Below are 14828 nucleotides of genomic sequence, written 5' to 3'. Positions count from 1 at the left end.
ATGTAGAAACACTGGATTTGCCAATTCATTCAGCATTGTTGGCATTTGTAACAAGATGGCATGCTGTTGTTCCATGTTTGGATATGTTCTACACTGGAATATGAGTAGCTGTCTTGGGTAATGTAATTTTGGGGGGGGGGGGGTTCCTTCATGAAAATTCATATTTTTAAAGAGAAATCTGTCGATTTAATTTAAACTTGAGTAAATACAGGAACGTGGGTTACTTGGGATTCCAGCTGATGTAGACTATAGACACTTCCTTGATTCACATACTCTCAGTTGTGTTGTCTTAACTTAAAACAAAAACAAAAAATGGTTCTGGAGAAGTTAGAGAATTGTGACACCAAAATTGATTACCTGTGTAGTTCTAGCAGGCGACCCTACTATATGGGATGAGATATTCATAGTTTGCTTTGCATTTGCAGCTTATAAGGATGCCGGCAAAGTGCTGCCTCTTTTAAAAATTTGAATCCAGACTGTTAGACACCAGCAAGATCCCTCTGGTATTGGAATCTGACCAAGCACAAAACATCTTCAGCCTTCCCAGCAATGCACAGATGGCTGCAGATGCTGATGCTGTGGCTAGCCAGCTTTTTCAGAGGAAAGGCCAGTTTGTCATGCAAGCCACACTCCTCAGATAAAACCCTACTCCCCAATAAGGAGCTGTGAAAAAGCCCCGGAGGTGAAGAGCTCAAGCAGATAAGCTCCCGTAACTCCAAGTTTCACAGTTGGATTCTCAAGCCCATACACACGTACATACTCAAGCTCAATGCACACCCATTGTCCCCACCTCAGCACAGTGGGATCTGCAGGAGTTATTGCAGCTGTGATCACATTCGTGAGAGCTTGTGGGCAGATGTGTGTATTTGGGGTACAGGGTGGGAATGGACAAACTCAGAATTGCCAGGATCACTCTGAAAAAAGCATGCCTGGGAGTTTAAGGTGGATCGTGGGGAAACTCCATTCTGACCCTTAAATGAATACGCTGCTCTTTGATTAGCTGAAATATATAATAGGCATGCTCTGTAAAGCAGTTAACAATCAATGTGTCAGCAACAGTACAGCGAAACAATTGTCATCCTACTTGCTCATACATCCAGACACGAAAGTCAGTACAATAGTGATATAGTCATCACAGTAAAATAGCCATAAAATCTATGGCTATTTTTACAAAGCATGTCTTGGTTTTGCCTCTGCACTTATAACAAGAGATAATATTTCCTCCTTCTGACATTACACATAAATGTGCATTGGGGTGAAACTCACCTCTGTGCCAAGGAGGCCACCACCAGGGCTTATGCACCACTTAAGAACTCAAAACAGAACATATGGGATGCACGGGCCTTGTGCTAAGATTCTGCACAGGGATGTATTTCACCCTTAGGTGATGCCTACACTGGAGATGTAATTTCCAGCTCAAGCAGACAGCCCCACACTAGCTGTGATTGAGCTAGTGTGCTAAAAATAGAAGCATAGGCTCTGTGGCACTGCCCAGGTACAATCCCATCTGAAACCCTAGTGGACATTTGTTGCAAAAAACCCAAACATGAAACTAATCAAAGTTTTTTTATCATCCTCAGAAAATTCTGGTTCTCCAAGACTGCCCCACCACCCTTGATGGCACAGAGTCTAACTCTGTTTGGGAGAAGAAAGAAACTGAAGGTTAAAGGGTTTGACACAATTACACAGTTTTAGGGGCATTGTACACCGATCTGTAGAAAACAGCATACATTTCAAAAAATACATACATAGTTCATACAACAACTACAGACTAAACCACCTTCAACCATATATGTCTGTTTAAAAAAAAAATTCTAGGGTTACAATTCCACAGAAAAAAATCCTCTTACCATCTGCACTGGAGTACTGCTCAAATGACTATGGCGTAAACAAACCCAGCCAAAGCAAGAATCCTGGGGGTGACTCATAGATTTAAAGGTCAGAAGGGAACATCGTGATCTCCTGCACATCACAGGCCACAGAACCTCACCCACCCACTCCTGTAATAGACCCCTCACCTCTGGCTGAGTTACTGAATTTCTCAAATCATGGTTTAAAGACTTCAAGTTACATAGAATTCACTATTTACACAAGTTTAAACCTGCAAGTGACCCATGCCCCATGCCGCAGAGGAAGGTGAAAAAACCCCAGGGACAATGAGAGGCGGTAAGATCCTCTTCTGGGAGCATATGATGGTAATGTCATTCTGGAAGACGCTCAGAGAAAGCGGTCACTTCTGATTACTACATAATGTGAGTAATTCTCAGGAAAGATGAATCCTTACAGCCTGAATCATAGCAAAGGAGGGGAAATAACATAGTCTGAAAATGGTAAGGTGGAAAGCCCTAGACACAGAGGAACCACCCATGATCTCAGTGTGGGACATCACAGAGAGGCATCAGAGTGACTCTGCATGCTGCTCCTCTCAGATGGCAGAAATGCTGGGTGGCAGGCTGGGAGAACCCACCCACCTTTTAGGGATGCGCAGGGAGTCCATCTGATACTACAGCCAATGAGCTGCCAGTGGCAGTGGGTTACTGAATAGCTGCTCCTCACCAAGACACCAGGTTAGACGGGCAGGAAGATTCCTCCGGCCCCTCTGAGATATCCTGCATAAAGGCAGTTCATTTGGGGGCCTTGTCTCTGTTGGGGTTTATCCCGATTTCAGCCCCCAAGACAATTCAAACTGCTAGCTTAAACAGGGTAAACCACTATACTCTGCCATTGGCACTGATGCAGCTTGACCTGAGATGCTTCACTGTAGCAAAATATGGCTCTGCCTGTCTACACTAGGGATTTGAACAAGGGTGCTGATGTCTAGGTGGCTGGCCATCAAAAGGTGTGGTCAGCACAAATCCCCATTGGGGGCAAGACCTTGGGCTTTGTACATGTTGGGGAAAAGAGGGCAGCATTTGGCCCTGAGAAAGTTTTTCCATCCAATGAAAGCCCTGATTCAGCAAGGTATTTAAGCCTATGCCTAGCACATGGGCAGTCCCATGGATTTCAATCCTCCTGGCTTAGTATAGGGTCTCTAAAGCGTCAATGAGCCTGTTCACATACTTAAAGGTAGGCATATGCTTAAGCACCTTGCTGATTTGGGGCCTAAATACCAGTACAGAAATGCCTGAGGGAGTATGGTGCCCATTTGCTTGTATAACAGTTAAGCGTGAGTTTTTTCCCTGACTGACTGCCCAGAGAAACAGAGCATTTCTGTACAGCATCAGGATTATCTGTCTCTTCCCTACTCTGACTGTTTTTACATTACATTACCCAATATATTATTCTACTTCCTGGGTTTCTGTGTTTTTTTTTTTCCAATGGAGCTCAAATTTTTTATTACAGTATTCAGATTTTTAAATACAACTACTTTCATTGTTAGGAAGCTCACACGCGCCACATACAACATACAAGAATTTTATTCATACCATAGTTCTGTTGCATCATCCATATCAAATATTACAATAATCTTTAAAATGGAATAGACTGTACCCCTTACATCAAAGGAATTCTGCTGTTAGATGGTTATGTCTTGTCAGATTATTTACAACAGAATTATAATTCAAATCGGGTTTTCATTATCTTTAAAAGTTCATAGCAAAGTATCCGTTTTGTATGTGTGTATATTTAACTCTCAGCAGTGAGATTAATACACTCAATGTTTAAGTAATGCTGAAATGTTTCCTGCATTTTATGCCAAACACTCACAAAATTTTACCAATACAGCAGCAGAAACACAAGAGATAAGAGCGTACATGAGTGAGCGGTAACCTTTACATTTTTTTTTTAAATTTCACAGAATAGGAAAATACAAAAATGGTTAAGCAAAGAATGAGTTTTTTACATGAACATTCGTGTCTGGCAGATTTTTGTCTATATAAATGTTTTGTCATGAAATTGCAAGTTGGAAAACAAATAGTCACATTTAATAATCCATGCAAGAAGTATAACACTCATAATAAATAATAGTAATAAATAGAGATTACTGGGATCACTGAAAACATACTGAAATAAATTAAATAGCTTGAGATTATGATAGGCCTGATCCTGGAGTCCATGTATTTATGTAACTCCGCGAAGATTACTCTGAGGGTTGTAGTATTGAATCCCAGGAGTTTTCTTGGTGGGAAAATTCCAAAAGGAATTTTTGTTAATTTAGGTTAAAAGAGCATAATGAGCTTTTTCAGTTTTAGTTAATTTAGTCATGTTCTTGACTAGCCCCTTTAATTTAAAAAAGGTTCTGTTTGCCTTGTTTAATCTGTAATTTCAGCATATAAGGAAGGAAAGATATTAAAAATTCTTACTGTCATCAAATAGGAGGATGCTTTAATAAACAGAGAAATATGGCTTTACCATCATCAAAAGGTGTATTTACGGTAGTTGGATGCATACTTTGCTACAGTGATCAAACTGAGTCTTCTTCCAATGGAAAAATTCCCCAAAGGAATGATTTAAAATGTTCAGATCTTGGAGGGTTGCACATAGGGTGACCAAATGTCCTGATTTTATAGGGACTGTCCCGATTTTTGGGTCTTTTTCTTATATAGGTTCCTATTACCCCCGAACCCCGTCCCGATTTTTCACACTTGCTATCTGGTCACCCTAGCTGCACAGCAGGTTAAGGCCTGGTTCTGCAGAAAGCCCTACACAAGAGGGTTCTTGTGCCTGTGCAGAGCCACAACAAAGTCAGTGGGGCTGTGCCCAGGGGCAGGGGCCCAAGCACATGCCGTTCATTGCACGATCAGGGCCTGACTAGTCTCTTGCACAGTGCTCGTCTTTTTGACGAGAGGCAGCATAGTATATTCAGGGATGATTCCTTTGAAAGTATATGTCTGGCTTTCAAAACACCTCGATCATATACAAAAGCAAAGGTATTTTAACTGCAGTAAATAGCCTGTATGTAAAATATTTTCATACCAAACTGCCGTTGAATATCTTTGATGTGCTTTCTAGCATGATTGCTCAAGCTTTTTATATACTATTCAGAAAAAGCTGCTGCTGATTATTCTGGTGTATAGGATGATGCTTCAAAAGTCTTAAAACCTGATCCAAAGCCGACTAAAGTCAATGGGAAAGCTCCTATTGACATCAGTGGTCTTTGGCTCAGGCTCTTAGTTAAAAAGACTCAGGGCAGCCCACTTTGGGAATGAATGGCTACACTTAAATGCTTACAAAAAAATCTCCCGAACACCTTGAAATCTTCACTTTCAAAATTGAATTGGAGCATGGCCAAATTTATCCCTGGTGTAACTCCACTGCCTTCAAAGAATTTGCATCAAGGACAAATCTGGCCCAGTAGGTTTAACAGACAAAATGATCCAAAGTTCTACTCTTTATTGGAGTATTGGAATGATCAAAATCTTCCTCTTGCCATCCCCCTCAAATTGTGCAACTGTCCTTTGTCATGTGGTGTTTTGTAAACTTCCCGTAACAAGTGAAAAGCATTTTGAACTGAAGGGCAGAGGGGGATGTATATTCATTAAAAAAGTTAAAGATGTATAGGATTAACTTTCAGGAGACTGAGCTAAAATAAATGGAGAAATAGAGACAGATGTATTTTTAAGTTGCTAAAATGCACAATGAAAGTATTTTACAGGGTAACACATAGCAATCTTACCTGGAAACCGAAAACCTAACCATTCATAAACAATCCTAACAGCTAGTCTTATCCAAATGGTTTTCGTCCTAATTTAATGATACATAACATCTGACTTTATATCCAGTGCATCAGACATAGACAGAAAAAGACACATTAAATGCACACTTTTTTTCTCTTCATACAGCTATTGAGCTGCACAGGTCAAATTTAAGTGCACAGGGTCACACAAAGGCAGCATTCCCAATGGAATAGCTTAGACAGTAAGAGAAATGAAACTGTTGTATCTTTGAATGTTTCTCTTCAGGATTTCAGAACAAGGACCAAGCACTCGTTCAAAGCGAGGACGATCCAGCTTTACACACTTCAGTGGCCCACGTGCCACTACAGTGGCTGCCCTGGGACGATTGAGCAACAGTGCTATCTCACCTGGAAGCAGGAATAAATATACTGTCACATAGTCTCTGTTTCTAATGCTCCAGTGTGCATTAGCGATATCATGCATTCCTTAACAAAGATCTTGATAGACACTTTACATAATTTGGTTGCAGATACTGTTGTATTATACATGCTTGTGCCATTTAAAATTACTCAGAAGTTTAACACTCATAATGTTTTAACGATTCTCATTCACATTGGTGCAGATCCAGGAATAACACCGTCTTTGGTGAAGTTACTCAAGATATCCACCAGGACAGCTGAGAGCAGAATCTGACCCTATATATCCCTGTTGTTGACTGAAGCATATAAAACTAATTTTGAAAGAGACTAATTATCTTCCACATGTCTTTCCAAACAGTGTTTTATTTTATTATGTTGAATTTTTCTTACCAAAATAATCCGATGGACCAAGTCTTCCAACTTCTACATACTCCTCATTATCAGATCTGCGCTGAAGAACAGAAGCTGTGCCCTAGAAAACATAATTAAAAACTTGAACAGTTGTATCTCTTCACTTGAATACGGCATACTATGCTTGTAAAAAAACTTAAATCTGGAGTATTTCCTTTGGCAGTGCATCAGCCATGTTCTTAGACTACTGGGCAGAAAGAGATGGCAAGCTCAGTCTACATTACTCAAATTTTAATGGAAGTAACAAAGCAGAAAAAATTCAGTAATACTGCACGGCTGGATACACTTTTACGAGTGCAGCTATTGTACATGTGGAGCTCTTACTGAAATCATTAGAAGCAAGATCGGATCCTGTAGTTCTGTCCTTAAACACTACAACAGTGACTTGCATAAATATACAGTTTACTATTCAGAAATGTGTTTTGAATGAATGCAGGGCCTTGTGAAAGGGGCTGGACTGACACACTTGAAGGCGAACATTTTCAGAATATTTACATCACAGGCAGCAGGAGAATAAGTGTCCCATACATTGCCCCGAAGGACAGCATTTCAGTCCTCGTGCTTGTTCAATCATTGGATCTCTGCTGAGATTGTCAACAAGGGGACCAACTGTGCTACCTGCAAAGCTGAACTAGGTCCACCAAACTCCTTTCACATGAATCCATCAAACACCGATCACGTTGTAACAATGCTTCATCTAACCTAGGATACATATGAGCTGGAAATTTAAGACGTGAAAATCTCCATACCACATTAGCAATCCCATAAATCATCCAATTATCTGATGAATTACACATTTTAATAAAATTTGGCTAAAGGGGAGCATTTTAAATGGAACATCCATCTCCCAAAATCCCATATCATACAATATTCCTCTCAGAGGCTTAGGTTTAATGATACTAGATTCTAGTCTCAAGGCTTGTCTACACAACAGTTTGTAATTGTATAATCATAATAGCCCTAGGGATAAACATGTCAAATAAACATTGATCCTTGTCTACAATACAATCAACAATTGTGCTAGTTAACGCCTGTTAGTTAACCCATGTTAAAACACGGTTACAATCTGTAGCACAGACAAGGCTTCAAAGAGGTTCTTGACATATATAAATACCCTCCCTTGAAGGAAATCTCATAATATTTTCAATGCACACCACAAAGTTTTCATAGATGAAATAAAGAGGACATCTCTGGCTTCAAGCCACCTATTCTTTTGCCGTAACAAAAAAGGATTGACAAAGGACCATTCAAGTCTGTGCTATAAAAATACAACACAAAAGGATAAGGCAAAGAGGAATTATATTTATTTTCAATTGAAATTGATAAAAAAAAATTAAAAATTGATAAATGACCCAGAGACACAATTAGTTGAGACAAAAATGATGATGATGATACTGTAAGGACAGTGCAGGGGGAAAAGGATGCTTTGTAATCTAAGTGTGGAGCATCCATAATATATGATTGATCTGAAACTGCAACTTTTCCATCCTTTCCAAATCACCCCCCACAGACAACAATGGGCCTTATTATAACAGGATTGGGCATGAATAAATAGGTTTGTGTTTTCACTTTTGGAAAAATAATACTTGAAGCCAAATCCTGCCCTAGCCAGGCTGGGAAAGGGGAGCAGACACGCTGTCTGCTGTATCTTGTACTAGTGGGATTCTGCCAGCTGGGGAGGATCTACAGGCACCACGTGTGAACACATTTTGCCGCTACTTCGATCAATAGCCTGATTAGTGCTTATTGCTGAGTGTAACCTAGTTGCACGTTGGCTCTTGGGATGCAGACAACCCAAAACTACAGACTAGTCCCACCCCCAGACAGCCCGCTAGCCAGCTCCCTGCAGTTCTGCCAGCAGTTCCTTGCTTTCATTGAGGGAAGAGGCTCTTTAAGCTACCACGGGGCCGGATTTAGGGTCTGATCAGACAAGCTACTGAGCACACTCAATTCCCATTGGCTTCAATGGGAGTTGAGGGCACAGAACACCTTACAGCAGTGTTCCCCAACATGGTGCCTGCAGGCACCATGGCACCCGCCGGGGCATTTATGTGTGCCCGCCTAGTGCCCAGCAGGGGAGAGAAGCCGTGGCCCCATGCCTGCTTGGGACAGAAAACTCAGGCTGCGAGCATGGTGTTCTCTGTTCCCAGCAGGTGCAGGGCCCACCTACTGCCCAGAAGGGGAGACAAGCTGTGGCCCCGCATCCACTGGGGACAGAGAACTCCAGGGCTGCAGGCTGTGGGCGTCGGTGTTCTCAGTCCCTGGCAGGTGCAGGGCCATGGCTTAAGCCAGAGAGAAGCTGCAGCCCGGCACCTGCCAGGGACAGAGAACTCCAGGGCTGCAGGCGCCGGTGTTCTCTGTCCTCATGGCTTCTCTCCGGCTTCTCTCTTCTCTCTGGATTCATATATTATGTTATATTAAATATGATGTTTTTCATATTATTTAATGTACAAATACAAAACAAACCTTGAAAAATTGTTGGTGCCTGCCACACACTTCTGAAAACATGAATGTGCTACTGGCCACAAAAAAGGTTAGGGACCACTGCCTTACTGGACTGGGCCTTAGTCCTTGTGGTTTTTTCCAGTGGATTACAAATCGGAACAGAAATATATGGCTAGTTAACTACTGAGCTTTGTTTTACCAGGGTAGGATGGCACAGTAACAACAAACAGCAATGGAATATTCAGTGTTATGTAAAAGCTTGTCATAATTTGCCTTCCTCCAAACAAGTGCTACATAGATAAGGAAATGTCACACACAGTTTTCTTGCATCATGCCTTATTTCACAATAGATTTCTTCTTTAAAAGCTCATACACTTCTTAAATAGTGGGCTATTCACTAGGTTAATTTATAACCTTAACCTTTACACAGTGCACAAATCTGAAGGCAAATCTTGTTTCTAATCATGCCAGGAACCGCATGTAAATATTAAATAAGGTTTGAGCATTATTTCACAAGTCCCCAGCATCTGTTGCTGTTTGTCATTTATCAGATTAAGCCGGCACATTAAAAGTTATGATCTCCCCTGTTGCTTCCTTACCAGTAACATGTGCTTAGTATAAACGACTATATAGCACTGTCAACATGTTCTCTTGGGCATCACAATTTACCATGTCAAATGCTTGCTTCAACAGTCTTTCAAAAAAGAATAAGCTCTACGGGTAAAATCCTGGCCCCCAGTGAAGTCAATGGCAAAACTCTCATTGGCTTCAACAGGGCCAGGATATCACCCCTAAAGAGCAGAAGTGGCAAAGACATGAAATTCACAAACATGCTATAGACACTTCTCCCCTGAGGAAGGGAAACTGACATGCGCAAGAGCTTGAAGGATCAGTGTCCATACTGTTTTTAAATAAGCTAGGCTTACAACTATTTTTTTGCCTGTCAAAACACAGCCGTGCACATAAAACTGTCGGCAGCAAATTTAGGGACACCCATCAAAGTAACTGGCCAGGAGGACTAAATATACTAAAGTGATCTGGTGAATTGTCAATTTCCAGCAAAAATTCTTTATCTTTGATATAACTAAACTGTTTATCCAAAGCTGCTGTATTCCAAGCCTTTCAAGTCAACTTGTAAAAGGCTGGAAATGCAGTGAGTGTACTGATGTTTTTTTCACCACACTGACTACAGTAGTTCTCACAAAGTGCACATCTGTGTGTGTTTGAGTGTGTGCACACACATACGCACAGAATGCTTTGCTCTCCAGAGTAACTAATGGGAATAGAATAACCCCTCTCTCACTCAGCTCCAGATCAGTTGCAGCCCACGGGCCCCCATGTCTGCATTCCATTAGCACCCAATTTGCTGTGCAAAGCCTGCAAGATCAGCTTCCAAGATGATTTCCAGCCCCTGTGCTCCTCTCATTATTTCAACCCGCGTCCCAACCTGAAAAGTGGCAACCCCTCACTCCTCCACCAAAGCATTTATCTGAAATCTGTCTCCATTCTCTTTTCCACTGTACTTTTTTCAACATTTATGACAAATGAAAACCTGATAAACAAAATGAGAAGAGTACTGACCCTCCAGGTTAAAGTTCCCTACTGCCCATCCTGAGGTAATTACAATACCAAGCAGAACTACTTTTATCTTCCCTGGTATCACCTTTTACGGGCCTCTTTTAATATTGTTAATATTTTTGATAGGGGCCACGTGATATAAAAGTTCAATAAGTCAGAGTTTTCTGAAGCAATTGCTTCCACCGTTCCATTGCAGTCTGCCTTTTTAGAAACACTGTGATATCTGCTGGAGAAGCAGAGATGTGTCTGGGCTCCACAATAAACACTCAGCTTGGCAGGATAAAGCATATTCCAGATACATATTTTTCCACTCTTGTTTTAACAGTCACATGCACTCTTCCCGCTGCTCAGCAAAAACAGCTCTATAATAGAGTCAAAGAAGTTTCCTGAAACCCTGACAGCAGCACCCAGATGTAAGACCTGATTTGTCTCTTTTTGCAATAGCTGCACATTCCACACATACATCTTTCGAGTAGTGTCTGTCCAGGAAAACAGCCCACATTATGGTTAAAAGAAGAGGGTGTTTATAATTATCCATCCATAACACCTCCATTTTGCATTAGGGATAAATATTGCAGTAGCTTTTGTCACCAGGAACCCATTCTGCTCTGACATAGAGGAAAGTCTAATTGTACATGTATAACAAGCCCAAAGAAGAAATAAAATAAATCATAAAAAACCCACAACCCTTTTTTTCCATAAGTTATTGTAAATTAAGTCAATAATACCAAAACTAATTAGGTATTAGTCTCCCCAGTTTCCACCTCCACCCCAAGGTTTCACAGACATAATTCATTTTAGCTTACTTTTCAGATGTTCACAGTATGATTTCTCAGTTGTCTACATCCATTGTGCCTAGCCTTGCAACCTCTGACTCCCAACAGAAGTCTTCAGTTGCATGAACAGTGGCATTTGTCCCAATCCTGGGATGCAGAAGCATTTCATGAGGCGTGTTCAGAGAACCTGTGTGCCCTCTCCTCCCCCAAAGCATTTGATCTCAATGGGCAAACACTTCCCTTTAAGTAACAGTTTGCAGGATTGGGCTCCACGGGACAACTCACTTGACCAAAGTTTTGCAGGATAAAGCCCTTTAATGCTGTTCAGTTTAAAACGGCATCTTGTACACTGATAGTTATTTCAGCCTCCTCCATTGTAGAGTATATATTGTAGGCAGCAGGAAGACATTTGACACCATTTAATAAATCAGTATTTTGTGATTATATGAAACTGAAAGCAGATAGGCATGTCTCCTCACTAGCAGAAGTTTGGGAGTGAAATGATAAATCTTTAGTGGATCTAGGAATTTTCTCATTCAGGAACTGAGGGGTCTCTGTCTTCCCAGTAACTGATATCAGTAACCTCCTCTCCTTTCCTCCAAGTAAATACAGGCATCTTATTGCAAAAACAACAGGAGTAGCAGTTCTCAAAGCAATGTGCCATCATCATCCACCATCGTCACCCCACACACCAAGTTCCTTCCTCTGTAACAGTTCTGTGGCAGTAGTGAGAAATATTTATGAATGCCTTTCAGATGCACCAGCAATTTGCTTTGAAAAAATTTATAACTTAGATATGGCACCATAATTTAAGATGTAAAAGTTAAATTATATTTTATAATCCATGAGCTTCCCTCCTCTCCAATGTAATGAGTTTTTGATAGATGTTTTACTATCTGACCATATGGATGTATTAGACATCCCAGAAAGTTAAACACACATATTGTCCATCTGGGATCAAGGCACCCCAGTATCATTGATAGGGCCTCATCTTTCACATTCTTACACACCTGAGTTACTTTACTCACACAAGTGGTCCCTCTGGCTCAGTAGGTCAGTTGGTAAGAATAAAATGACTCATCGATAGGCTCAGGCTGAGGATCAGACTCATTAATTGTGGGAGAATCTTTATATTCTGATATTTCTGTTCATATTTGGCCAGATCCAAAGCTGATGATATAAATAGGAGATCTTCTGTCAACCTCAGTGGAATTTGGATCAGGCCCATTAATAGTGGGAGAATCTTTATTAAAAATCACTGGCATTAAAATTTTTACTTTCCAGATATGTTGGTCCTGAGGTATGATCAATGTAATGAACAATGCAAGACAAACTGGTATGCTACAACCTGTAAAAATAAAGGTAGGAAAGAAGAGAAATTAATGAATAAGGTTTGCAATTTTGGGGTAGTTTAAAATAGTTTATGGCTATTTAAAATGTGTTACAGTTTTTGGAGGAGCATAAACTCTGAAAAATCCAGTGTAAAAGTATAATTAGGCAGGACAAAAAAGAATTTGAAAAGCTACTAGCCAAAGATTCATAAACTAATGGGGTTTTTTTTTAAGGACAACAGAAGCAGGAAGCCTGCCAAACAGTCATTGGGCCACTGGACAATCAAGGTACTAAACAAGCACTCAAGGAAGATAAGGCCATTGCGGAGAAGCTAAATTAATTCTTTGCATTGGTCTTCAATTCAGAGGATGTGAGAAAGATTCCCACACTTTAGCTATCCTTTTTAGGTTACAAATCTGAGGAAGTGTTCCAGATTGAGGTGTCAATACAGGCGGTTTTGGAACAAATTGATACATTAAACAGTAATAAGTCACCAGGAACAGATGATATTCACTCAAGAATTCTGAAGGAACTCAAATATGAAATTGCAGAACTACTAACAGTGATATGTAATCTAGCATTTAAATAAGCTTTTGTACCAGATGATAGGAGGAAAGCTAACGTGACATCAATTTTTAAAAAAGGCTCCAAAGCTTCTATATCAGGAGACATGAAAAAGATTGGGACTTTTCAGCTTGGAAAAGAGATGACTAAGAGGGGATATGATAGAGGTCTATACAACTGTGACTGCTGTGGAGAAAGTGAATAAAGTATTATTAACTCCTTCACATAACACAAGAACCAGAGGTCACCCAATTAAATTAATAGGCAGTCGGTTTAAAACAAACAAAAGGATGTACTTCTTCACACAATGCACAGTCAACCCATGGAACTTGGGATGTTGTAAAGGCCAAAACTATAATACGGTTAAAAAAAAAACAACTAAAGTTCATGAAGAATGGGTCCATCAATGGTTCTTAGCCAGGATGGGCAGAGATGCGACACCATGCTCTCAGTGTCCCTAGCCTGTTTGCCAGAAGTTGAGAGTGGATAACCAGGGAAGGATCACTCAATGATTGCCTGTTCTGTTCATCCCCTCAGAAGCACCTGGCATTGGCCAGTGTCAGAAGACAGGATACTGGGCTGGATGGACCATTGGTCTGACCTAGTATGGCCATTCTGATATTCTTGTAATCCTGGCTCCTGACTCAGTCTTTACTAGGGTGAATTTCACTTTACCTTCTTAAAACCTAGTTCTTCCGGTTTTATGTTGGGGAAGTGTAGCAGTTGAAATCAACCACACACACACCCCAAACCAACACCCGGGGGTAAAGTTGCACCTCTAGAAAAACTGCTCTGCAGCCTATCCATGCCAGCCCATCCATGCTCCTGCATCGAATGTTAGGGCCAATGGCTTTGCATTAATGTGGGCTGCAACCACACAGTGTCTGCCTCCATCACCACTTTGCTTGCCAGCCTACACAGGGTGGGCATGGAGGACCCTTAGTAAAGCAGACCCCCTTCTGTGCCTTTCTAGTGGTTCATCAACCCCTAATAGCTCCAACACGGGGTGTTAGCAATGCAGAGGGCTTTAAGCTTGTGAATTTCATGCTCACTACTTCTTCATTGAAATCAATGGGCATTTACCAAAGTAAAATCTGGGGAAAGAGCTCAGGATTTGATCAATCAGAACAAATCCTGTGCCCAGCAGCTGGCCCAAGCAGCATGGCCATATTAGGCAGATGTTCAGGGAGGTGGTGAAGAAATGACTCCTTCTCACTAGATGTGAAGCAGCTGCAGAACCATCCCATGAAGGCTAATCTGCTGCAGGGGGTTTGGCAGCCCCCTGCTTGTTCTCCATGAAGATAGGATTATTGACTGTGCAGAGAGCATCCGAAGGCTCACACAGATCTAAGTTGCTGAGATGTTACTGTTATAATAGGATAGGCTGTAAGCTACGATATATAGTTTTATTTGGGATGACAGGTGAAAAAGGAGATGTGGAGCTGGAATTTTCAAATAATAAAAACCGAATTAGGCATAAATTATAGCCATGGGTGACTAAATATTATTAGATGGGTCAGTAGGAACTGTAATTTTAATGAGTCATTAAAATATTTGTCTATCTTCCCGCTTCTTGCAATTTGATGAAAGCGTATTAGAAGGGAAGTCTCCTGTGCTTGGGGTTAGAGATGGAAACATACTGAACTTGGCCAAACTGTGGAAACGACTAATCTACTACAGGATGAGCC

The 14828-nt window shown here is 40.9% G+C and overlaps 1 protein-coding gene across 2 annotated transcripts in view; it reads right to left on the bottom strand.

The window, feature by feature from the left end:
• Positions 1-3398: 3398 nt before the first annotated feature.
• The window catches only part of PRKAR1B (protein kinase cAMP-dependent type I regulatory subunit beta), a 115071-nt gene continuing 103641 nt past the window's right edge, over positions 3399-14828 (bottom strand). For both annotated transcript variants that reach the window (XM_050966346.1, XM_050966347.1), the window contains exons 10-11: positions 6425-6506; positions 3399-6022 (exon numbers count right to left, since the gene is read on the bottom strand). In XM_050966346.1, coding sequence (XP_050822303.1) covers positions 5850-6022; positions 6425-6506 — 255 coding nt within the window. In that variant the 3' untranslated portion in view covers positions 3399-5849. The remainder of the gene's footprint in view (positions 6023-6424; positions 6507-14828) is intronic.

The sequence above is a fragment of the Gopherus flavomarginatus genome, chromosome 9, assembly GCF_025201925.1.
Source record: "Gopherus flavomarginatus isolate rGopFla2 chromosome 9, rGopFla2.mat.asm, whole genome shotgun sequence".
In the NCBI taxonomy this organism is placed as follows: domain Eukaryota; kingdom Metazoa; phylum Chordata; order Testudines; family Testudinidae; genus Gopherus; species Gopherus flavomarginatus.
Note: the sequence above shows the minus strand (reverse complement) of the source record. Positions and strands in the feature narration are given on the sequence as shown.